General features: G+C 42.5%; 1 protein-coding gene across 8 annotated transcripts in view; it reads left to right on the plus strand.

Moving 5' to 3' along the window:
- Positions 1-25022, plus strand: part of tjp1a (tight junction protein 1a) — a 230430-nt gene that overhangs the window by 160077 nt on the left and 45331 nt on the right. For 7 of the 8 annotated variants that reach the window (XM_073024725.1, XM_073024724.1, XM_073024726.1 and 4 more), the window contains exons 16-21: positions 4741-4823; positions 4904-5114; positions 16048-16148; positions 16753-17094; positions 19747-20016; positions 23199-24053. In XM_073024725.1, coding sequence (XP_072880826.1) covers positions 4741-4823; positions 4904-5114; positions 16048-16148; positions 16753-17094; positions 19747-20016; positions 23199-24053 — 1862 coding nt within the window. The remainder of the gene's footprint in view (positions 1-4740; positions 4824-4903; positions 5115-16047; positions 16149-16752; positions 17095-19746; positions 20017-23198; positions 24054-25022) is intronic. The other variant, XM_073024731.1, reaches the window with a different exon arrangement.

Here is a 25022-nt window from a genome sequence, read left to right on the forward strand (position 1 = left end):
CTGCCCCGCCATTCAATAAGATCATGGCTGATCTGTCTGTAAACTCAGCTCCATCTACCTGCCTTTCACCCATAACCCTTAATTCCCCTACTATGTAAACATCTATCTAACTGTATCTTAAATATATTTAGTGAAGAAGCCTCAGCTGCTTCCCTGGGCAGAGAATTATACAGATTCACCACTCTGTGAGCAGAATCATCTGCAGCTTAATGTTAAAAAGACTAAGGAGCTGGTTGTGGGCCTGAGGAGGGCTAAGGCACCGGTGACCCCTGTTTCCATCCAAGGAGTCAGTGTGGACGACATGGTGGTGGATTACAAATACCTGGGGATACGAATTGACAATAAACTGGACTGGTCAAAGAACACTGAGGCTGTCTACAAGAAGAGTCAGAGCCGTCTCTATTTCCTGAGGAGACTGAGGTCCTTTAACATCTGCCGGACTATGCTGAGGATGTTCTACGAGTCTGTGGTGGCCAGTGCTATCATGTTTGCTGTTGTGTGTTGGGGCAGCAGGCTGAGGGTAGCAGGCACCAACAGAATCAACAGACTCATTCGTAAGGCCAGTGATGTTGTGGGGGTGGAACTGGACTCTCTGACAGTGGTGTCTAAAAAGAGGATGCTGTCCAAGTTGCATGCCATCTTGGACAATGTCTCCCATCCACTCCATAATGTACTGGTTAGGCACAGGAGTACGTTCAGCCAGAGACTCATTCCACCAAGATGCAACACTCATTCCTGCCTGTGGTCATCAAACTTTACAACTCCTCCCTCGGAGTGTCAGACACCCTGAGCCAATAGGCTGGTCCTGGACTTATTTCCACTTGGAATAAATTACTTATTATTTAATTATTTATGGTTATATTGCTATATTTCTACACTATTCTTGGTTGGTGCGACTGTAACGAAACCCAATTTCCCTCGGGATCAATAAAGTATGTCTGTCTGTCTCTGGGAAAATCAGTTTCTCCTCTTCTTTGTTTTAGATCTTCTCTCCTGAATCTTGAGGCAATGTCCCTTAGTTCTAGTCTCACCTACCAATAGAAACAACTTTCCTACTTCTATCTTATCTATTCCTTTCAAAATTTTTTATGTTTCTGTAAGATCCCTCTCATTCTTTTGAATTCCAGAGAGTATAGTCCCAGGCGACTCAATCTCTCCTCATAGGTTAACCCCTTCATCTCCAATTTATTAGTTGTTCCTTCCACATTCAACAAACAATAAAGGTCCTTGTACGGATCCCTGTGATACACAACTTATCACAGATGTCTTGCCAGAAAAATCTCCTCTACCACTATTGTACCTTCTGCCTCCCATCACCAAGCTACTGGGAAATCCTTCTGGAAAAAAATCCTTCATGATCTGAAAGATTTTTACTCCTGATGTATGTGAAGGATGTAAGAAATAAAGTCAATTCAATTCAATTAAATTTACATTTAAAATCAGGACAGTTACTGCCCTCCGTTTAGGTGAAACTGGACAACACAATATTCTGCACATTCATGTTCAAGTGGACTGAGCTCCTAAATCATAAATGAGAAAATCTGCAGATGCTGGAAATCTGAGCAACACACACAAAATGCTGCCTGGCCTGCTGAGTTCCTCCAGCATTTTGTGTGCGTTGCTCTGAGCTCAGACATGCTTATAAAACGAGAACATGCTGGAAGCACTCAACAGGTCAGGTAGTATCTATGGAAAGAGAGAGAGTTAATGTTTCAAGCCAAAGACCCTTGGAACACTTTGAATCTTAGCCAGGAAATTCTTGGTGTTTTATCTTCGTGTTCCTTATGTGCATTTTTTATACCAAAATCAGCTTTCAATTTGTACCGAGAGTTTGAAATAGGGTTGTTTTGGGAATCATTTGTGTAGAGTAGCGCCTAGGAAGAGGATGGATGGATGGGAAAGCTACATTGAGGTTAGGATTAGATGTATTTGTTGGAAAAAGTATGTGAACCTGTGCTTTTGGTAACTGGTGTGATACCCTTGTACAGCAATAACTTCAACCAAACATTTCCGGTAACGTTTGATCAGTCCAGCACATTAGACCATTTCTCCTTACAACATTGCTTCAACTCTGGGATGTGGGTGATCTTCCTTGCATGAACTTCTGGCTTCAGGTCCTTACACAGCATTTCTATAGGATTAAGGTCAGGACTTTGACTTGGCCATTCCAAAACACGAATTTTCTTCTTTTTTAAACCATTCTATTTTGAATTGTTCTTGTCTTTCAGATCATAGTCTTGTTGCATTATCCAACTTCTATTAAGCTTCAGGTGACAGACTGCTAGCCTGACATTCTCCTGTAAAATGTCTTGATACAATTTCAGAATTCATTTCCCTCAACGAATGTAAGCTGTCCAGGCCACAAGGCAGCAAAGCAGCTCCAAACCATGCTTCACAGTTAGGATAAGGTTTTGGTGTTGGTGTGTGTCCCCTTTTTCCTTCCTCCGAATGTGCATTTGGTGTTGGTGTGTGTCCCCTTTTTCCTTCCTCCGAATGTGCATTTCTGCCAAAAAGTTCAACTTTTGTCTCATCTGTCCTCAGTGCATTGTTCCAGAAGTGTTGTACAACATCCAAGTAGTCCTTCGCAAACTTGAGATGTGCAGCAATGGTTTTTTTTGAGAGCAGTGTACTTCCATGAACACCATTCTTGTCCGGTATTTTTCTTACAGTGGACACATGAACGGAGACGTTAGCAAATTCTAGAGATTTCTGCAGATCTTTTGCTGCTTGTTACCTTTGGGTTCTTTTTCATCTCCTTCAGCATTGCGCGTTGTGAATGTTCAACTGTCAACTTTACAGGATGCCCACTCCTAGGGAGAGTAGCAAAAGTACTAAATTTTCTCCCCTTGTAGACAGTTTCTCTTACTGTGGACTGATGAACACTCAGGTCTTTCAGAAATACTTTTGTAGCCTTTTCCAGCTTCATGCATCTTTGCAACTCTTCTTCTAAGATCCTCTGAAAGTTGTTTTGATCAAGGCATAGTGCACATAAACAGATTTCTTGAAGAACAGGCTTTGTTAGTAACCTGACTTTGTGTCTTTTTTATTGGGCAGGGCACCTCTGCAACTCGCACCTCCAATCTCATCTCATTGATTGGAACACTTAACTCCAAACAACTTTTCTAGAAGGCATTACCCCAGATGTTCAAATACTTTTTCCAACAAATACATATAATATTGGATCACTTTTCTAAATAAATAAATGAATAAGTATAATGTTTTGTGTTATTTTTTAAATTGGGTTTCCTTTATCTAATTTTAGAATTTCCATGAAGATCTGATCACATTGTAGGTCATATTTATGCAGAAACAGAGAAAGCTTTATAGGTTTCCCAAACTTTCTAGCACCACTGTATAGAGGATTTAATGAGCTCTGGCTGGTAAGTACAGGGGTAGGCATGATGGAGACAGCTGTGAACAACCAGAAGTGGGTTGTGATTGGTTCGTGTGAGGTGGCTCAGGTAGGGTTGCAATCTGGGGGAGCTGTGACCTGGCTGGGGTGGGTGGATGTGGGTAATGGAGGAGCCATGGCCAACCAGTCCCCCTGCAGAACTTGTCCTTGCACTGATAAATTTTGAACTTATTCAATAACTAAACACAAAGTGCACTGCAGATGCTGTGGTCAAAGTAAGACGTACAAAAAAGCTGGATGAACTCAGCAGGTTGGGCAGCATCCGTTGAAAGGAGCAGTCAACGTTTTGGGTCGAGACCCTTCGTCAGGACTAAAGGAGGAGGGGGCAGGGGCCCTATAAAGAAGGTGAGGGGAGGGTGGAAAACCAATCAGAGGAAAGATTAAGGGGTGGGGGAGGGGAAGCAGGGAGGGGATAGGCAGGAGAGGTGAAGAAGGAATCTAAGGGGAAAGCACTATGGGTAGTAGAAGAAGGTAGAGTCATGAGAGGTGATAGGCAGCTAGAAGAGGAGACAGAGTGAAGGTGGGATGGGGGAAGGGAGAGGGAGGGAATTACTGGAAGTTGGAGAATTCGATGTCAAGCACCTACAACAGACAGGATCTCCCGGTTGCCACTCACTTCAACTCTCCTTCACATTCCCATTCGGATATGTCCATAGATGGCCTCCTCTACTGCCATGATGAGGCCAAATTTCGGTTGGAGGAACAACATCTCATCTACCGTCTGGGTAGTCTCCAGCCCCTTGGTATGAACATCGAATTCTCCAACTTCCGGTAATTCCCTCCCTCTCCCTTCCCCCATCCCACCTTCACTCTGTCTCCTCTTCTAGCTGCCTATCACCTCTCATGACTCTGCCTTCTTCTACTACCCATAGTGCTTTCCCCTTAGATTCCTTCTTCACCTCTCCTGCCTATCCCCTCCCTGCTTCCCCTCTCCCACCCCTTGATCTTTCCTCTGATTGGTTTTCCACCCTCCCCCCACCTTCTTTATAGGGCCCCTGCCCCCTCCTTCTTTAGTCCTGACAAAAGGTCTCGACCCAAAACATTGACTGCTCCTTTCAACGGATGCTGCCCGACCTGCTGAGTTCGTCCAGCTTTTTTGTACGTCTTGATTGACTCAATAACTTAGTTATTTTTTGATGATGCTCATTTCATTGACCAAACAATACTCAGAGAGCAAAGAAATAGTGAATTAATTATTGGACAGTCTATTTTTTCTCCGAATTTATTCTGAATTGGGAGTGTGCATCACTGGAACTCCTTGGCAATTGAGACAAAATTCAATCTTTGTTTTAAATGGCTACCTACTTAAATGTTTTCTTCTATCTTAGAGAGTGAGCCGAGAGATGCTGGCACTGATCAACGCAGTTCTGGGATTATTCGACTGCACACAATCAAGCAAGTTATTGATAGAGTAAGATTCTTTCTGTCAGTACTGTTAAAGCATTGTGTAAAGTTGATTGCATATTTACAACTGCCTTTCTGCCATTTTAGGATAAGCATGCCGTGCTAGACATTACTCCAAATGCAGTGGATCGGTTGAATTATGCACAGTGGTACCCAATTGTAATTTTTCTAAATCCTGATTCCAAGCAAGGAGTTAAAACAATGCGACAAAGACTCTACCCTGAATCTCGAAAAAGTGCTCGGAAGTTGTTTGAACGTGCCATGAAACTGCGTAAGAACAATCATCATCTGTTCACGTGTGAGTATCACCGATGCTGACTGGAATGACTCGTCTATAAAGCTGAACACGTGTTTTGTGCAAATTACAGTAAGGATACCTTTAGCTGGTTAATACCTGACAAAGACCTGACATGAATGGTTTACAAGTTGAGAGGTTCTTGCACGCCAAGTATAAAGATAAGTTAGAATATCAACAGCAGAATTTTGTGTCAGCTCTGATTCACAGAGAATGCAGAATGGGAGGTTACCTGGAGGTATTGGAGATGTGGATAAGGGTTTCTCTGCAACATTTGTTAATGCAGTGAGAGATGTATAGGGATTTTAGCAAGGCATTTGATAGGGTACCCCATGCAAGGCTTATTGAGAAAGTAAGGAGGCATGGGATCCAAGGGGACATTGCTTTGTGAATCCTGAACTGGCTTGCCCACAGAAGGCAAAGAGTTGTTGTAGATGGGTCATATTCTGCATGGAGGTCGGTCACCAGTGGAGTGCCTCAGGGATCTGTTCTGGGACCTTTACTCTTCATGATTTTTATAAATGACCTGGATGAGGAAATGGAGGGATGGGTTAGTAAGTCTGCTGATGACACAAAGGTTGGAGGTGCTGTGGATAGTGTGGAGGGCTGTCAGAGGTTACAGCGGGACATTGATAGGATGCAAAACCGGGCTGAGAAGTGGCAGATGAAGTTCAACCCAGGTAAGTGTCAAGTGGTTCATTTTGGTAGGTCAAATATGATGGCAGAATATAGTATTAATGGTAAGACTCTTGGCAGTGTGGAGGATCAGCGGGATCTTAGGGTCTGAGTCCATAGGATGCTCAAAGCAGATGCGCAGGTTGACTCTGGTTAAGAAGGCGTATGGTGTATTGGCTTTCATCAATCGTGGGATTGAGTTTAGGAGCCGAGAGGTAATGTTGAAGCCAGGTAGGACCCTGGTGTTATGGTCCGGTCTGGAGCCTGCATTCCGGGTCTTGATCCAGTCCACGGACTCCGGGTCTTGTAGCCGTCCCTCCTTTTGCACTTGAGCCCAATTAGTCACACCTGTGGATCATCGTGGCTTGTTGGGGCTCAAGGAGACGCACCTGATGCCCATCGGCTGGCAGTGTGTATAGGAGGCTCTGGGGATTGGGGGTTGTCCTGCCTATCCTGTTCCTCCGGTTGCCCTGACTTGGAGTTCCCCTCGTTAAAGACGAGTTCTTCAAGTAAGTCTGGCAGTCACCCTGGACCTAGTTCCCTTCCTATCCCTTGCCTCTGTCGAGCAAGCTTGGCCGGACTACAGTTGCCCGTTGGGGGACTCTGCCCCTTTCCATCCCTCGCTGCCGACGGGTTGTGCCTCGCTACCTACCCAGGTGTCCCGTGAACTGCCCAGGCCCCCGTGTTCCTGCCTGGGAGGTCAGGGCCCTGCCCAGGAGTTATGCAGCCCGCCCAGTGAACTGCTAGACCCTGCCTGAACTCCGAGATCCTGCCTTGCCTGAACTCTGGGATCCTGCCTTGCCTGAACTCCGGGATCCTGCCTTGCCTGAAATCCGGGATCCTGCCTTGCTTGAACTCCGGGATCCTGCCTTGCCTGAACTCCGGGATCCTGCCTTGCCTGAACTCCGGGATCCTGCCTTGCCTGAACTCCGGGATCCTGCCTTGCCTGAACTCCGGGATCCTGCCTTGCCTGAACTCCGGGATCCTGCCTTGCCTGAACTCCGGGATCCTGCCTTGCCTGAACTCCGGGATCCTGCCTTGCCTGAATTCTGAGACTCTCCCGGAACCCCAGAATCACCTTGAACGTCATGTCCCTCACGCACACCACGGTCACCACATCTATCATTGAATTGTTCCCGTCCTGCCCCTAGTACTTCAGTGCCTGCGTCCTGCAATTGGGTCCAGCCTCCTGTCCCCTCCTGGTCAGACCCCACTTGGAGTACTGTGCTCAGTTCTGGTAGCCTCACTACAGGAAGGATGTGGAAGTCATAGAAAGGGTGCAGAGGAGATTTACAAGGATGTTGCCTGGATTGGAGAGCATGCCTTGTGAGAATAGGTTGAGTGAACTTGGCCTTTTCTCCTTGGAGCGACGGAGGATGAGAGGTGACCGGATATAAGTGTATAAGATGATTTGAGGCATTGATCGTGTGGATAGTCTGAGGCTTTTTCCCAGGGCTGAAATGGTTGCTACCAGAGGACACAGGTTTAAGGTGCTGGGGAGTAGGTACAGAGGAGATGTCAGGGTTAAGTTTTTTACTCAGAGTGGTGAGTGCGTGGAATGGGCTGCCGGCAACCGTGGTGGATGCGGATACAGTGGGGTCTTTTAAGAGGCTTTTGGATAGGTGCAGAGTTTAATAAAATAGAGGGCTATAGGTAAGCCTAGTAATTTCTAAGGTAGGGGCATGTTCGGCACAACTTTGAGGGCTGAAGAGCCTGTATTGTGCTGTAGGTTTTCTGTGTTTCTGTGAGTGGAGATAATAAAATAGTTTATGAAACTTGTGGTTAAATGGAATGCAAACATAATATGTGCATCAGAAAATGGCCAGGAATAAGTTAGTGTGTGTGGGCAAAGCTTAACAGCCTTTTTTTGATAACTGAACATAATTTCTACCCATCTAAAATGGAATGTGGTTGATTGTTGTGACATTGGAAAGTCATCAAGAGAAGAGGTGATGAGGTAGAGTTGGATTTGCTCAATGGGCAGGTAGAGAGGAACATGTGTTTTTAAAGTTCAAAGTAAATCTGTTTTCAAAGTACATACATGTCACCATATACAACCCTGAGATTCATTTTCTTGTAGGCATACTCAATAAGCCTCAATAGCTGTAATAGAATCTATGAAATACCTTACCAACCGAGCAGACAACAGTGTGCAAAAGACAACAAACTGGTGCAAATTCAAAACGAAGAAAAAAGAGATAATATAATAATACTAAAGAATAAGCAATAAATATCAGAACATGAAATGAAGAGTCCTTGAAAGTGAGTCCATAGTTTGTAGGAACAGTTCAGTGATGGAGTGAGTGAAGTTATCCTCTCTGGTTCAAGAGCCTGATGGTTGAGGAGTAATAATTGTTCCTGAACCTCGTGGTGTGAGTCTTGAGGCTGCTGTACCTCCTTCCTGAAGGCAGCAGAGAGACGAGAGCATGTCCTGATTGATGGGGTCCCTGATGATGAGAAATGGGGTGAGGAAACAAACAGACAGGGTCCAGAATCTTGAAATAAATGTAACTAATCACAACGCACACAAAATTCTCGGCCAGCTCAGTAGATTGCGTAGCATTTATGGAGAAGATAAAATAGTCTCTAGTGCCTTTAACACCATCCAGCCCAAGATCTTAAGGCACAAGCTAACAGAGATGGGAGTAGACTCTCACATGGTGGATTGGATAGTGGACTACTTGACAGATAGACCTCAGTATGTGCGGTTGGGAGACTGTAGGTCTGACACGGTGGTCAGCAGCACAGGAGCGCCGCAGGGGACCGTGCTCTCTCCGGTCCTGTTCACCCTGTACACATCAGACTTCCAATATAACTCGGAGTCCTGCCATGTGCAGAAGTTCGCTGACGACACGGCCATAGTGGGGTGTGTCAGGAATGGACAGGAGGAAGAGTATAGGAAACTGATACAGGACTTTGTGATATGGTGCAACTCAAACTACCTGCGTCTCAATATCACCAAGACCAAGGAGATGGTGGTGGACTTTAGGAGATCTAGGCCTCATATGGAGCCAGTGATCATTAATGGAGAATGTGTGGAGCAGGTTAAGACCTACAAGTATCTGGGAGTACAGTTAGACGAGAAGCTAGACTGGACTACCAACACAGATGCCTTGTGCAGGAAGGCACAGAGTCGACTGTACTTCCTTAGAAGGTTGGCGTCATTCAATGTCTGTAGTGAGATGCTGAAGATGTTCTATAGGTCAGTTGTGGAGAGCGCCCTCTTCTTTGTGGTGGCGTGTTGGGGAGGCAGCATTAAGAAGAGGGACGCCTCACGTCTTAATAAGCTGGTAAGGAAGGCGGGCTCTGTCGTGGGCAAAGTACTGGAGAGTATAACATCGGTAGCAGAGCGAAGGGCGCTGAGTAGGCTACGGTCAATTATGGAAAACCCTGAACATCCTCTACATAGCACCATCCAGAGACAGAGAAGCAGTTTCAGCGACAGGTTGCTATCGATGCAATGCTCCTCAGACAGGATGAAGAGATCAATACTCCCCAGTGCCATTCGGCTTTACAATTCAACCGCCAGGAGTAAGATATGTTAAAGTGCCGGGTTTGGGACTCAATGTATTTAAGTAAACTACTTAAGAACTTTTTAAAAGCTATTATTAATGCTTTTTGAGAGGGTGATTTTAGATGCATATCATATTTTTACTGAGTTAAGTATTGTATGTAATTAGTTTTGCTACAATAAGTGTATGGGACATTGGAAAAAATGTTGAATTTCCCCATGGGGATGAATAAAGTATCTATCTATCTATCTAGTCAACATTTTGGGGCAAGAACCTTCATTAGGGCCTCTGATGAAGGGTCTTGGCCCAAAACGTTGACTGTTTTTTCATTTCCATAGCTGTTGCGTGACTTACAGGCTCCAGCAATTTGTGTATTTCCAGCATAAGCAGGATTTTGTATAGAATAGAAAACCTACAGCACAATACAGGCCTTTCGGCCCACAAAGTTGTGCCGAATGTGTCCCTACCTTAGAAATTACTAGGCTTACCTATAGCCCTTTATCTTACTAAGCTCCATGTACCTATCTAAAAGTCTCTTGAAAGACCCTATCGTATCCGCCTGTACCACAGTTGCTGGCAGCCTATTCCATGCACTCACCAATCTCTTGAGTAAAAAACTTACCCCTGACTTCTCCTCTGTACCTACTCCCCAGCACCTTAAACCTGTGTCCTCTTGTGGCAACCATTTCAGCCCTGGGAAAAAGCCTCTGACTATCCACACGATCAATGCCTCAAATCATCGTATACACCTCCATCAGGTCACCTGTCATCCTCTGTTGCTCCAAGGAGAAAAGGCTGAATTCACTCAACCTATTCTCATAAGGCATGCTCCCAATTCCTGGCAACATCCTTGTAAATCTCCTCTGCACCCTTTCTATGGCTTCCACATCCTTCCGGTAGTGAGGTGACCAGAACTGAGCACAGTACTCCAAGTGGGGTCTGACCAGGGTCCTACATAGCTGCAACATTACCTCTCGGCTCCTAAATTCAGTTCCATAATTGATGAAGGCCAATTTACCATACGCCTTCTTAACCACAGAGTCAACCTGCGCAGCAGCTTTGAGTGTTCTATGGACTCAGACCCTAAGAACCCTCTGATCCTCCATGCTGCCAAGAGTCTTACCATTAATACTATATTCTGCTATCATATTTGACCTACCAAAATGAACCACTTCACACTTATCTGGGTTGAACTCCATCTGCCACTTCTCAGCCCGGTTTTGCATAATATCAACGTCCCGCTGTAACCTCTGACAGCCCTCCACACTATCCACAGCACCTCTAACCTTTGTGTCATCAGCAGACTTACTTACCCATCCCTCCATTTCCTCATCCAGGTCATTTATAAAAATCGTGAAGAGTAAGGGTCCCAGATCAGATCCCTGAGGCACTCCACTGGTGACTGACCTCCATGCAGAATATGACTCGTCTATAACCACTCTTTACCTTCTGTGGGCAAGCCAGTTCAGGATCCACAAAGCAATGTTCCCTTGGATCCCATGCCTCCTTACTTTCACAATAAGCCTTTCATGGGGTACCTAATCAAATGCCTTGCTAAAATCCATATACACTACATCTACTGCTCTCCTTCATCAATGTGTTTAGTCACATCCTCAAAAAAATTCAATCAGGTTCATAAAGCACGACCTTCCCTTGACAAAGCCATGCTGTGACTACTCCTCATCATATTATATCTCTCCAAATGTACAAACCCCATTTCCAGAAAAGTTGGGATATTTTCCAAAATGCAATAAAAACAAAAATCTGTGATATGTTAATTCACGTGAACCGTTATTTAACTGACAAAAGTACAAAGAAAAGATTTTCAATAGTTTTACTGACCAACTTAATTGTATTTTGTAAATATACACAAATTTAGAATTTGATGGCTGCAACACACTCAACAAAAGTTGGGACAGAGGCATGTATATCATTGTGTTACATCACCTTTCCTTTTAATAACACTTTTTAATCGTTTTGGAACTGAGAATACTAATTGTAGTAGATTTTCAATTGGAAATTTTGTCCATTCTTGCTTGATATAAGACTTCAGCTGCTCAACAGTCTGTGGTCTCTGTTGTCTGATTCTCCTCTTCATGATGCGCCATACATTTTCAATAGGAGATAGATCTGGACTGGCAGCAGGCCAGTCAAGCACATTGCACTCTGTGTCTACAAAGCCACGCTGTTGTAGCCCGTGCAGATTGTGGTCTGGCATTGTCCTGCTGAAATAAGCATGGACGTCCCGGGAAGAGATGTCACCTTGATGGCAACATATGTCTCTCTAAAATCCTAATATACGCCTCAGAATCAATGGTACCTTCACAACTCACCCATGCCGTGGGCACTGATGCACCCCCATACCATCACAGATGATGGCTTTTGCACCTTTCGCTGATAACAATCAGGATGGTCGTTTTCATCTTTGGCACGGAGAACTCAATGCCCGTTTTTTCCGAAAACTAGCTGAAATGTGGACTCATCTGATCACAGCACACGGTTCCACAGTCTTTCGGTCCATCTGAGATGAGCTCGGGCCCAGAGAACTCGCCGGCGTTTCTGCATAGAGTTGATGTATGGCTTCCTCCTTGCGTATAACAGTTTGAAGTTGTATTTCTGGATGCAGCGACGGACTGTGTTAAGTGACAATGGTTTTCCGAAGTACTCCCGAGCCCAGGTGGCTATAATTGTCACAGTAGCATGACGGTTTCTTAGGCAGTGCTGCCTGAGGGCTTGAAGATCACGCGCATTCCACAGTGATTTCCGACCTTGCCCTTTAGGTACTGAGATGTCTCTGAATTCGCTGAATCTTTTCACAATATTATGTACTGTAGATGTTGAAAGACCTAAATTCTCTGCAATCTTGCGTTGGGAAATGTTCCTTTTGAACTGACTAACAATTCTCTCACGAATTTTTGCACAAAGGGGTGAGCCACGACCCATCCTTGCTTGCAGAGACTGAGCCTTTGATGGACACTACTTTTATACCCAGTCATGATACCTCACCTGCTACCAATTAGCCTGCTTAATGTGGAGTCTTCCAAACTGGTGTTACTTGAATATTCTGTGCACTTTTCAATCTTATTTTAACTCTGTCCCAACTTTTGTTGAGTTAGTACCTGTCACACTCAGCCATCAAATTCTAAATTTGTGTATATTTACATTAGAACCCAATTACATTAGAACCCAAAAAGCACTCAAACAGAAGTACTTATTTTCAAGGGGTACAGCCACAGGGGTACTCTCTAGTACCTGACTCTTCCCCTTCCCCCACCTGACTGTGACCCACTTGTCTGTCTCCCGTGGCCCCGGTGTGACCACCTGCCTGTAACTCTTCACTATCACCTTCTCGCTCTCCCTGACGAGGCGAAGGTCATTGAGCTGCATCTCCAGTTCACTAACTCGGTCCCTCAGGAGGTGCAGCTCGACACACTGGGTGTAGATATGGCCTTCTGGGAGGCTGAAAGACTCCAGGCCCCCCCCACATCTGACACCAAGCACAGAAAACTGGCCTCACGCACATACTACCTCCTTTCCTGTATAAGGGATACAGTATACTGTAACAGGGATGGATGGTTTGGAGTTTGTAAAATGTATGCAGGATAGTTTTTTGCAGCAATACATAGAAGTACCGACTAGAGAAGGGGCAGTGTTGGATCTCCTGTTAGGGAATGAAATAGGTCAGGTGACAGAGGTATGTGTTGGGGAGCACTTCGGGTCCAGTGATCACAATGCCATTAGTTTCAATATAATTATGGAGAAGGACTGAACCCAGGGTTGAGATTTTTGATTGGAGAAAGGCTAACTTTGAGGAGATGCGAAAGGATTTAGAAGGAGTGGATTGGGACAATTTGTTTTATGGGAAGGATGTAATAGAGAAATGGAGGTAATTTAAAGGTGAAATTTATGTTCCTGTTAGGTTGAAAGGAAAGATTAAAAGTTTGAGAGAGCCATGGTTTTCAAGGGATATTGGAAACTTGCTAGGAAAAAGAGAGAGATCTACAATAAATATAGGCAGCATGGAGTAAATGAGGTGCTCGAGGAATATAAAGAATGTAGGAAGAATCTTAAGAAAAATTAGAAAAGCTAAAAGAAGATACAAGGTTGCTTTGGCAAGTAAGGTGAAAATAAATCGGAAAGGTTTCTACAGTTATATTAATAGCAAAAGAATAGTGAGGGATAAAACTGATCCCTTAGAGAATCAGAGTGGACAGCTATATGTGGAGCCGAAAGAGATGGGGGAGATTTTGAATGATTTCTTTTCTTCGGTATTCACTAAGGAGGAGGATATTGAATTGTGTAAGGTAAGGGAAACAAGTAGGAAACTATGACGATTAAAGAGGAGGAAGTACTGACACTTTTAAGGAATATAAAAATAGATAAATCTCTAGATCCTGACAGGATATTCCCTAGGACCTTGAGGGAAGTTAGTGTAGAAATAGCAGGGGCTCTGACAGAAATATTTCAAATGTCATTAGAAATGGGGATGGTGCTGGAGGATTGGCGTATTGCTCATGTGGTTCCATTGTTTAAAAAGGGTTCTAAGAGTAAACCTAGCAATTATAGGCCTGTCAGTTTGACGTCAGTGGTGGGTAAATTAATGAAAGGTATTCTTAGAGATGGTGTATATAATTACCTGGAAAGACAAGGTCTGATTAGGAACAGTCAACATGGATTTGTGTGTGGAAGGTCATGTTTGACAAATCTATTGAATTTTTTGAAGAGGTTACAAGGAAAGTTGATGAGGTTAAAGCAATGGATGTTGTCTATATGGACTTCAGTAAGGCCTTTGACAAGGTTCCGCACAGAAGGTTAGTTAGGAAGGTTCAATGGTTAGGTATTAATATTGAAGTAGTAAAATGGATTCAACAGTGGCTGGATGGGAGATACCAGAGAGTAGTGGTGGATAACTGTTTGTCAGGTTGGAGGCCGGTGACTAGTGATGTGCCTCAGGGATCTGTACTGGGTCCAATGTTGTTTGTCATTTACATTAATGATCTGGATGATGGGGTGGTAAATTGGATTACTAAGTATGCAGATGATACTAAGGTAGGTAGCGTTGTGGATAATGAAGTAGGTTTTCAAAGCTTGCAGAGAGATTTAGGCCAGTTAGAAGAATGGGCTGAACGATGGCAGATGGAGTTTAATGCTGATAAGTGTGAGGTGCTACATTTTGGTAGGAATAATCCAAATAGGATATACATGGTAAATGGTAGGGCATTGAAGAATGCAGTAAAACAGAGTGATCTAGGAATAATGGTGCATAGTTCCCTGAAGGTGGAATCTCATGTGGATAGGGTGGTGAAGAAAGCTTTTGGTATGCTGGCCTTTATAAATCAGAGCATTGAATATAGGAGTTGGGATGTAATGTTAAAATTGTACAAGGCATTGGTAAGGCCGAATTTGGAGTATTGTGTACAGTTCTGGTCACCGAATTATAGGAAAGATGTCAACAAAATAGAGAGAGTACAGAGAAGATTTACTAGAATGTTATCTGGGTTTCAGCACCTAAGTTACAGGGAAAGGTTGAACAAGTTAGGTCTTTATTCTTTGGAGCGTAGAAGGTTGAGGGGGACTTTTGATAGAGGTATTTAAAATTATGAGGGGGATAGAGTTGACGTGGATAGGCTTTTTCCATTGAGAGTAGGGGAGATTCAAACAAGAGGACATGAGTTGAGAGGGGGCAAAAGTTTAAGGGTAACACGAGGGGGGATTTCTTTACTCAGAGAGTGGTAGCTGTGTGGAATGAGCTTCCAGTAGAAGTGGTAGAGGCAGGTTCGGTATTGTCATTTAAAGTAAAATTGGATAGGTATATGGACAAGAAAGGAATGGAGGGTTATGGGCTGAGTGCGGGCCAGTGGGACTAGGTGAGAGTAAGCGTTCGGCATGGACTAAAAGGGCCGAGATGGCCTGTTTCTGTGCTGTAATTGTTATATGGTTATATGGTTTCCGCAACTAACATAGGTAAACCTACCTCACCTCGTCCCATTACTGCCTAAGCCCATTGAGCCAAAGCCCTACCACTCTGCTGCCTCTCACTCCGCTGCCTGCTGGATAGGGTGGTCTTTTTAAACCTTTCCCGGTCTACTGGCTGACGTCATATGCCTACGCAGTCTCGCCTCTCTTTTACCCCAAATAGTAAAAAACTGCCTTCGCTCCAAAAAATCAGCTGTTCACTCGCAGCCTTCTTGCTCCAAATTAAAAACCACTGAAGATTCCTTGTCTTTTTAAACCTTGTGTTGATTATCTTGTTGATAATCAGAGAACAGACTCTTAGGTTTTGGTGCATTGTCACTCCTTGCATGTCAGATGAAGAGGTCGCTGTCTGTCTTAACATTGTGCCTTTTCTTTCATTTTAGCCAAGGTCATTTGATCCCCTTCATAATTGGGCTTGTATTTGTGTTTCACTGTGATTTTGTAGGATTCTGTGTGAGGGAGGTTCCCAGAGTGTATAGTTTGAACTTCTTTATAAATAAATTATTAGTGGTCTGTTTTTCAAAGTGCTGGGGGTCAAATTGGGCATTGTGTTGCTGTGTCTTTTTGTTTTTCAGAATTTAGTCACTTGGGAAGATCTGAAGGGCATAGTGAGTGCACGTTACAGCAGGAGAAAGTTCATTGTACATTCTAATGCCACAGCATCCAAGCTCTGGCTTCATTGTGTAGGAAGTGTCTGTGCAATGTAACTTTGAGCACAAAAAGGGCTGTTAGAGAAAAAAGAAGCCAATAATGTTTTCTGACTTCTTTTCCAGCTATCATCAATTTAAATTCAATGAATGATGGCTGGTATGGAGCATTGAAAGAATCTGTCCAGCAGCAACAAAACCAGTTGGTTTGGGTATCAGAAGGAAAGGTATGAAAATTTAATTTCAGTCAAAATAGTGCACTGTGTTGTGCTTTCAATGGTATCCTGTGGAGTTTCTTTGTTAACAATTGACAAGGCAGTTTGGGTAATGTGAACTGACTTAATGTAGGGAAATTCACTTTGAATGTTCCTTTGCAAAGCATAATCGTCATCCATTGTTCTTTGAGAAACGTATATGGAAGTGAGAGGAATCTTTGCTGTTTCACTGAATGAAATGTGTGAATCTGGGATTCCAAAATATTCAAAGTAGAAGTAGCTGCAAAAATCCCTTTAATGTGTTTTGCCAGTTGGGCAATAAAAATGAAGCCATTCCAGTCAAAACGCTGGTTTGAACATAAATCAGCCATTTATGGAATTTGGTTAGCCACTTGAACATTGTATTTCTCTTTTTCCTTATCCTAATAAAGTTTATGATCTAGAAGTGAGGTAATGAAAGGGTTAAATGTTAGCAACTAATTTGCTTGACTAATTAACTAATTTGCTTAGTTTATTTATGTACCAGATTCATAAATCCTGAAATGTTTTATTTAACCGATGAATGAAGTTTGAGTAATTGCATGATCTGTGCTCAGATTTGGCTGATTTCTTATAGGCTGATGGTACAGCAGAAGATGACCTCGACTTGCACGATGATCGTTTGTCATACCTTTCGGCCCCAGGCAGTGAGTACTCCATGTATAGCACAGACAGTAGGCACACTTCAGATTATGATGACACAGACACAGAAGGTGGTGCCTACACAGACCAAGAACTGGATGAGACTCTCAATGATGATATTGGACCCACAGAATCTGCCATAACTAGGTCCTCGGAGCCAGTCAGGGAAGATTCATCTATGATGCATCCGGAATCCATGCCACAAGCATTCTCATCTTTTCCAGGACAAGTGCAGAATGTAGATCCTTCTGTCTATAAACCTCCACCCAATCATCCGGTGAGTTCAGCCTGAGACCAGAGCAGCAGGATTTGCATTTTATGGTATTAAACTGAAGTATCTAATTACCCCAGTTAGGGAACAGAGTATGAAACCAATCTTGAGAAGTCTGAAACTGGACTTAGGAATTCTAAAACCCCAGGTGGCCAAATTGGACGCCAAGTCAAGTGAGGGTGTCAATACCTCGGTCAGAGAAAAAGGAAGGGATATTTGGACTGAAAAAGTATATGGTTGCTCATTGAGCTTGCATTTAACTGGGTGTTTGGCATGTATGTTCAAGCTGGTTGATGATTGTTGGATTAGAGAAGAGGTACAGAGATTTGCTGCTTTTGATAAATATTAAAAACTGATTGTGAAGAGATTTTTGAGGAAGTTTCCCCGAAAAGTTTATGAGGCAAGGCAGCGGGTATTGGCTATATGGACCTTTTAAGCTTTTAGTGTGATTCAGCTGGAAAATGGGTTGAAGAATGGCAGATGGTAGATGAAATTTAATGCAGACAAATGTCTGGGTGGACATACCAGGACTTACACGATGAGCAGTGGAGCACCAAGGATTGCTGTAGAACAGTGAGATCTGGGATTAAACATACGTAATTCCTTAAACATGGTGTCACAGGTAGGTAAGGTTGTAAAGAAAGCTTTTGGCATGTTAGCCTTCATAAATCAAAGTATTGCATACAGGAGGTGGGATGTTATGTTGAAGTTATACAATATGTTGGTGAGGCCTAATTTGGAATATTGTGTGCATCCTGGTCACCTACCTACAGGAACGATGTCAATAAGATTGAAAGAGTGCAGAAAAAAGTTAAAAGGATTTTGCCAGCACTTGAGGACCTGAGGAAAAGGTTGAATAGGTTAGAGCTTTATTCCCTGGACTGTAGGAAAATGTGGGGTGAGTGTGGAATGAGCTGCCAGCAGAAGTAGTGGATTGACGTTGATTTCAAAGTTTAAGAGAAATTTGAATAGGTAAATGGATGGGACAGGTATGGCGGACTGTGGTCTGGGTGCAGGTCAATGGGGCTAGATGGATTAATAGTTTGGCACAGACTTGATGGGCTGAAGGGCTAGTTTCTAAGCTGAGTTGTTCCATGACTCTGGGTGAATAAAAACTAGTGGCCTTGTCAATAGTGAGGAAGAACGTAGATGAGATGGAAAATGATAGGCCATTGGCAAATGCCATTTAATCCCTACATGATGATACATTGAGGGAAGTTGTAATAGATAGGACACCTCGAATAAATGTTAGAGCAGATGAATAGAGACCCAGGAGTCTGAAAATTTCAGCATGTGTGAAGAGGGTGTTGTAAGGCAGGGCACAGAGTGTAAGATTTTGGAGTACAGCTTGGTAAAGGTAATCAAGCTCTATCAGTAAACTGAGCACTGATTGGTCTCACTGTTTCATAACAGACCTACTTATTGAGATTTTAAATGGGTAAATGCAAACTGATTTTAAAAAGTCTGATGACAAAAAACCTATTAGTGCTTACGGAGCAACACAATGCTCCGTGTGATTCCTGACCTGCCACATGTTGATCACATCAGTGGATCTGAAATCAAAGGCAGTGCAGACTAATGGCAGATTCCCTTCTCTAAAGGACATTAGTGAACTGGAGTATATCTACAATTTGAGCATTTTATAGTTACTATAACTGATACTAAATTTTAATTCCATTTTTTGCCACATAAATTACCTGAATTTGAGTTCTCAGGCTGCCACAGTGGGATTTGGACTTGTTTGGTAACAATGACTGTACCCACTCAGTAATGCACAGCTCTGTCAATACAAATGAACATTCTGACAGGCCTCAGATTGATCTTTTGTACTACCATCAGTATAAAATATAAAACTTCCCATCAGCCTTTAATATACTGTCTTTGAATTGAGACTGTCTTTCCAGTTTGTGCATGGTAGGTGCAGAAATGTGTGTAACTGCTTCATGAGCTTCCCTCCAGTAGTTGCAATTGTGTCAACAATCTGATTTTCAGGGAATTGATTATATTATGCATGCACATCCATACATGCTGCTGCATTGTCTGTTTTCCACTTAAACGTAGGGTCCAAACCTGACATTTGTGGCCCTAATAGTGAAGACACAAGTCAATGCAGCAATTGATACAACTTGTACAATTCACTCGAAGAACTTCAATATCTGTTTGTATATGCGTGCATGCTGATATGCTGTCAGTGCGCATGTGCACCTGCGTGCTAAACCTTAAGCTTACTAGACTTGCCCAAAGCTTCAATTTCCTACAAAGTGTCTACTTTTAGAACCATAGAACATTACAGCACAGAAACAGGCCTTTTTGCCCAAGAAGGCTGTGCCTCAATTTGACCTCAGTTACACCAGAGGAGGCATTTCATTTCATGTTTCTCCTATTCCTCATCTTTGATTGGAATGTAATTAGTAACTTTCCAGTGTTGGTTAACAACGAGAAGCTGCAGTTACAAAGATGTTATCAGATGATATGAATACGTTTTTTTAAAAATTTCAGTTGCTGATTAATTTCTATTTTAGTTTTAAGGTTGTTTGATAAATCTGATTGTATTGTGTGAATTATTTAAGAACAATGCTGCAGTTATTTTCCCCTCTAAGGATGCACTCTGCAGTTACCGTGAATTAACAATCTCATTTTATCTTGGACGTTTCACAGAAAGCAGATATTCTTCCTGCAGTACTCAATTCATCCCAGCAACTTGAATCTGTTCCTGTGGTGACCATGCCCTCTGCAGTCAATACCACAGTAGATCTTAACAATGTGAGACTTGAGGAGGTCGCCTCTCCTCCCCACAGCAGCCCTGAACCCCAGATTGATCCCTACAGCAAACCTAGTCCAGAACCTTCTCGTGTAATTCGTTCTGTCAGTCCTCAGAGGCTAACAGTTCCAGAACCGACAGCAGCTCGAACTGCAGAGCCAACGAAGGTACCACTGCTGCAAACACCTTGCATGCCTACCACATAGATCTGCTGCTTATTAATCTTCAACCATCCACTCTTGCTTTGCAGCTAATCATTCTGCTAAAGTTAGAGGCCAGACCAAGTGGTAAGCAAAGTAACAACCTGTTCTGATGGAGAAGAAGAGCTTGTGTTGCCTCTGCTCCTCAACATATGATACTGACCTACTTAATTACTATACACTGGAGATTCTAATGAATGCTATGCAGCATAAACTGGATTGGCAGTTTAAATTTATTATAATTTCCTCTTCCTAATAACAAAATACTACCTAAAATATTAAATTCTAAAACCCAATTGAAATTGATTTAACTAAGCGTAACATCAGCCTGTCAATATTTGAGTGCATTAAGAAAGTTAATAGGGTTTTAACACTTATATAGTTGGTTTGGCCTATATCTTAAATGTTCTGCTTCTGCATCTTTCCTGCAATTTCTTATTTGCTTCACTTCCAAGTCCTATCTCTGCTGGGCTGGCACCTGTACCAATTGTGGACTGCAAATGACATTGTGGTGGCATGGTTGTTGGGGATCGTGTTCTCATTAATAGACATCTGCATTGGTTTTGGACAGTTCATTTCACTTAATCCTCACAGATCTAATTCTGAATAATTGTTAGGTCTGTTAACTGACTGTCTTAAGCGGTAGTGTTGAATTTGAATTGTGCAGCTTCAACATCTGATATGAATTGGATTCAAGTATAATCTTTCTAATTCTTTGCTTCTGTTTAAATCAAAGCTTTAAGAATTGTGCTGTGGGGAAAAAGTTGTATTGTCCTGAAACAATTGCACTTATAATCCAATTTTATTCACAGACTTTACTTTGGTTGGAAAAGAAATTTAAGATCATTGCATGAATACAACTCATTATAATTGTACAACTGAGTCATTATTTGAATTTATATGTATGAAGTTTAAAGTTGTAAGATTGGGTAGTTGAAAGATTCTGAAATGAGGTCAGCCTGCTGCACACACGCACCATAGTGGAAGATGAAATGCTAGTCCAAGACCTGTGCTGCACCTGCATCTAAGTTGAGGCCAAGCATTTCCATTACTTTGAGATTTCAATAGTTCATGTTCCCCTGAGTAAACCGCCACTGTTTAGGTAGGAAAGTTCGTTGTGAAGATGTCAGCTTTCCTTTTATTTGTTAGTATATGTGTATTAAAGGAAGAAATTGTACTAAGTTGAAGCTAACTTTGAAACTAAAAAGGCAGAGTTGCTAATCTTATAAGTTCCTACATGTAAGATATTAGATGATATATTTAGACTAAAACTTTTGGTTGGGAAATACATACAATGTGCTGGAGGAACTTAACAGCTCAGGCAGCATCTATGGATGTGAATAAAGAGTCAATGTTTCAGGCCGAGACCCTGTATATTCCCATCCACAGATGCTACCTGACCTGCTGAGCTCCTCCTTGTGTGTATTCTTTAGATTTGCTGCATCTGCAGTACCTCTTGTGTCTTTTGGTTAGAAAAACATTTTTCTCTTGGGTTTTTGTAAGACTATGATAATAATTAGCTGTGGGCAGTCATAAACATTAAAATGTGAAGAGCAAAGCAGATGGTCTTGCAAGGTAAGTGACTATTTATTCTCCCCACAAGCAGGTTAGGCTTGACTCAATAATTAGTTATTAGACCAAAACTTCGAGAGGGCCAAATATAAAACATAGAACAGTGCAGGCTCTTCAGCACATGCTGTTGTGCTGACCTTTCACCTACTCTAGAGTAGCTTTGCCAAGAGCTTTTTAATCCTCAATTTCCCAGTACTTTACAGTCCAGATTTTCGATGCCATTCAGTGCTGTGATTAGTATACTAACCAGTTGAAATTCATCAATAATTTGCTGCCTTGATAACTGAAACTTCGTCATTTTGTTCTACAATCATAGTCATAGAGCACTACCACAGAAACGGGCCCTTTGGCCCATCTAGTCCATGCTAAATTGATCTTCTGTCTCGTGCCATCTACCTGCATCCAGACCATATGCTTCCAACCCCTCACATCCACATACCTGTTCAAACTTTTCTTCAATGTTGGAATTGAATCCATATGTACCACTTTAGCTAACAACTCATTCCACACTCATCCCGCCTTCTGAGAGAAGAAGTTTCCTCTTGGATTCTTCTTAAATATTTCAACTTTCATTCTAAACCTGTGACCTGTGACCTGTTGTGACCAACTAGAGGGGAAAAGAGCCTGCATGCATTTATCCTATCTACACCACTAATAGTCTCTCTTCATGTTCCTGTGCTGCAAGGAATAAAGTGCCAGTCTATTCAATATAGCTCAGGTCCTCAAATTCTGGCAGCATTTTTCTCTTCTCTTTCAAGTTTATATTTTTCCTGTAGATAGGTGACCAGACTCCAAATTCGGACTGATGGATGTCTTTCTTGTACAACTTCAACATTAATATCCCAACCCCTGTACTCAATTCTTTGATTAATGAAGGCCATTGTGCCATAAACTCTCTTTACGACCCTAACTACCTGTGATGCCACTTCCAAATTATAAGTCTGTCTTACCAGGGTCTCTTTGTTCTACTGCACATTTCTGTACCCTTCTGTTCACTGTGCAAGTCCAACTCTGGTTTGTCCTCCCAAAGTACAACACCTCATACTTGTCTACATTAAATTCTGTCTGCCATTTTTCACTCTGCAAGCTTTGCCTTCCTCACGGCTCACTGCGCCAGCAATGTTGCTGTTAACAAATTTTCTGATCCAATGTACCCACATCAGATCATGTCAGCACTTTCCTTCCACTCTGAAATCCACATTCATCTCTCTTTCAATCCAGGAATTGCAAGAGGACATCTCAAAGCATGTCCATGTTACCTGATAAATTTACCAACCATATTTAAAATGAGCATTTGAAGCCAATGTGGTTTCATTTGCAAAATAACCTGTAGGACAAAGTTTAAAATGTTCAACAAGGAAAACACAAATATTGAAATTGAGAATAGAAAAGGATGGAATCACACAGAAGGCCTCGGTGCAAAGAAAATATTATTGATTCTGGATCTAGTGTTTAGACAGAGGATCTTGAGTCCAAGTTCAGTTTTGTGCTCTGCAACTGTTGAAGGGCTGCAGTGACTTCTGTTTGGTTTCTGTACTTACATGCCTGAATACTGTTTGATCCTCTTTGTCATGTAGGTATACCAGAAGGAGTTGTACAATGATGAACTTCCAGGGCACAATTATGAAATCAAGCAGCCGGGAGGTAACCATTCTACCCTGAGAGCTGATAAAGAAGTTCCACAGCAGTACAGAGGGTTTGAGCAGCAGCAACATTTTGAGGAGCAACCTTACAGGCATGAAACACAGCTTCCTTCAGGTTATGGTTCTGTTTTGCATTATGATGAAGACCCGCCTTGTTACAATGAGAAGTGGCTACATTATATTGAAAAACACGCTCCATATCAGCCTCCTTACTTTGAGGACCAAGTTCCACGTGAGTATGAGCCAAAACATCAAGAGCATTACCCAGATCGTGCCTACCAGCCTCGTCATGAGGAACCTCCGCCGCCACCACCACCCTCCAGTCACGAGAACAGACTGCCACGTTATGATAAGCCACTTAAAAACTACAAGCCACCTCAACCACAGCTTAGTGATCCTCGTCCTCGATATGAACATGTTCCACAGGTTTTTCATGCACCAGGGCCCAGATCTTTGGATCCTCAGCAACAGTATTTTGACCCCCAAGTCCAGTCCTATGAGCAGGGCCCATCTCAAAGCTACAACTCCCTCCCCCGTCAATTTGAACTGGTCCATAACACAGACTCTTCTTTTTCTCCTCCACCACCTCCTCACACAAAAGCTGCAGAATCCTTACATTCTGTCAGTAAACCACAGCCTCCACCTGGGGGGGGGGCAAAGCCACAAGTGGAGGATGATGTGGACCCAGCAATGAAGCCACAATCAGTTCTTACCCGGGTAAAACTCTTTGAAAGCAAGAAATCTACTTCAATGAAGAGCAAGGACCCAGCTGAAATAGCACCACTAAAGGTAAGTTTTAATATTTGACTTTACACTGCTTTTGGTGGGTACCATGTTATCTTCTTCAGGTGCCTTGCGCATTACACACTCGGGCGATCATGGCTCTCCACATCTAACGATCCCTTGCAGTGTCAATGACACCTCGCACATTCTTTCACAGTGTCCATATATTTTCTTCTTTGCCTTCCTCTTCTGCGTTTCCCAGGCATACAGCCTTGTAATGTAAGGCATTCTATTTCTCCCTTTCTGATGACATGGCCCAGGAATTTAAGTTTCCTCTCATTTAATGTTCTCATTAAAGATCTTTTTGTATGGGCATGCTGGAGTACTGTCTCATTAGTTACCCTATCTCTATATGATATTTTCAGCATTCTTCCATGAAACCACATTTCTGTTGCTTCTAAGTTTCTTTGGAGTTCTGGTGTTATAGTCCATGTTTCAGAAGCATACAGGAAGATTGGCCAGATGCAACATTTTAGTAGCTTAAGCCTTGTTGTCGTAGAAATGTGTCTGTTGGTAAAAATGGGTTTCATTTTTTGGAAGTTGGTTTTAGCAATGGCAATTCTTCTTTTTATTTCTACTTTACTTTTAGCATCTTGTATAGCAGATGAAATTTAGACTCGTAGGGTAAACTGGAATGTTTACACCAATTTCTATCTTTTGATTTTACTGCCAATATTTCTGTAAGGATTCAGTATGAAGGGACTCATCCCTGGCCACTTTTTTGATATTCAGGCAGACTAAATCTAAAGACTTCAGATGGTTACGTTTTGATTTACTGACCACTTTTTCTGGGAAAGTTGTTGTAATTTATCTGTATTAGTTGTGAAAAATGCCCTATATGTTACTTTTACTGACTTTTCCACATTACGTGTATTTGTACAAAATGGTTTCACTAATTGGTGAAATAATTTTTTTTGTCAAACCTGCTGCTTAATGGGTCCAGTATTCCATAAATACTAGAATGTAAAATAAAGT

The sequence above is a fragment of the Hemitrygon akajei genome, chromosome 21 (genome assembly GCF_048418815.1).
Source record: "Hemitrygon akajei chromosome 21, sHemAka1.3, whole genome shotgun sequence".
In the NCBI taxonomy this organism is placed as follows: domain Eukaryota; kingdom Metazoa; phylum Chordata; class Chondrichthyes; order Myliobatiformes; family Dasyatidae; genus Hemitrygon; species Hemitrygon akajei.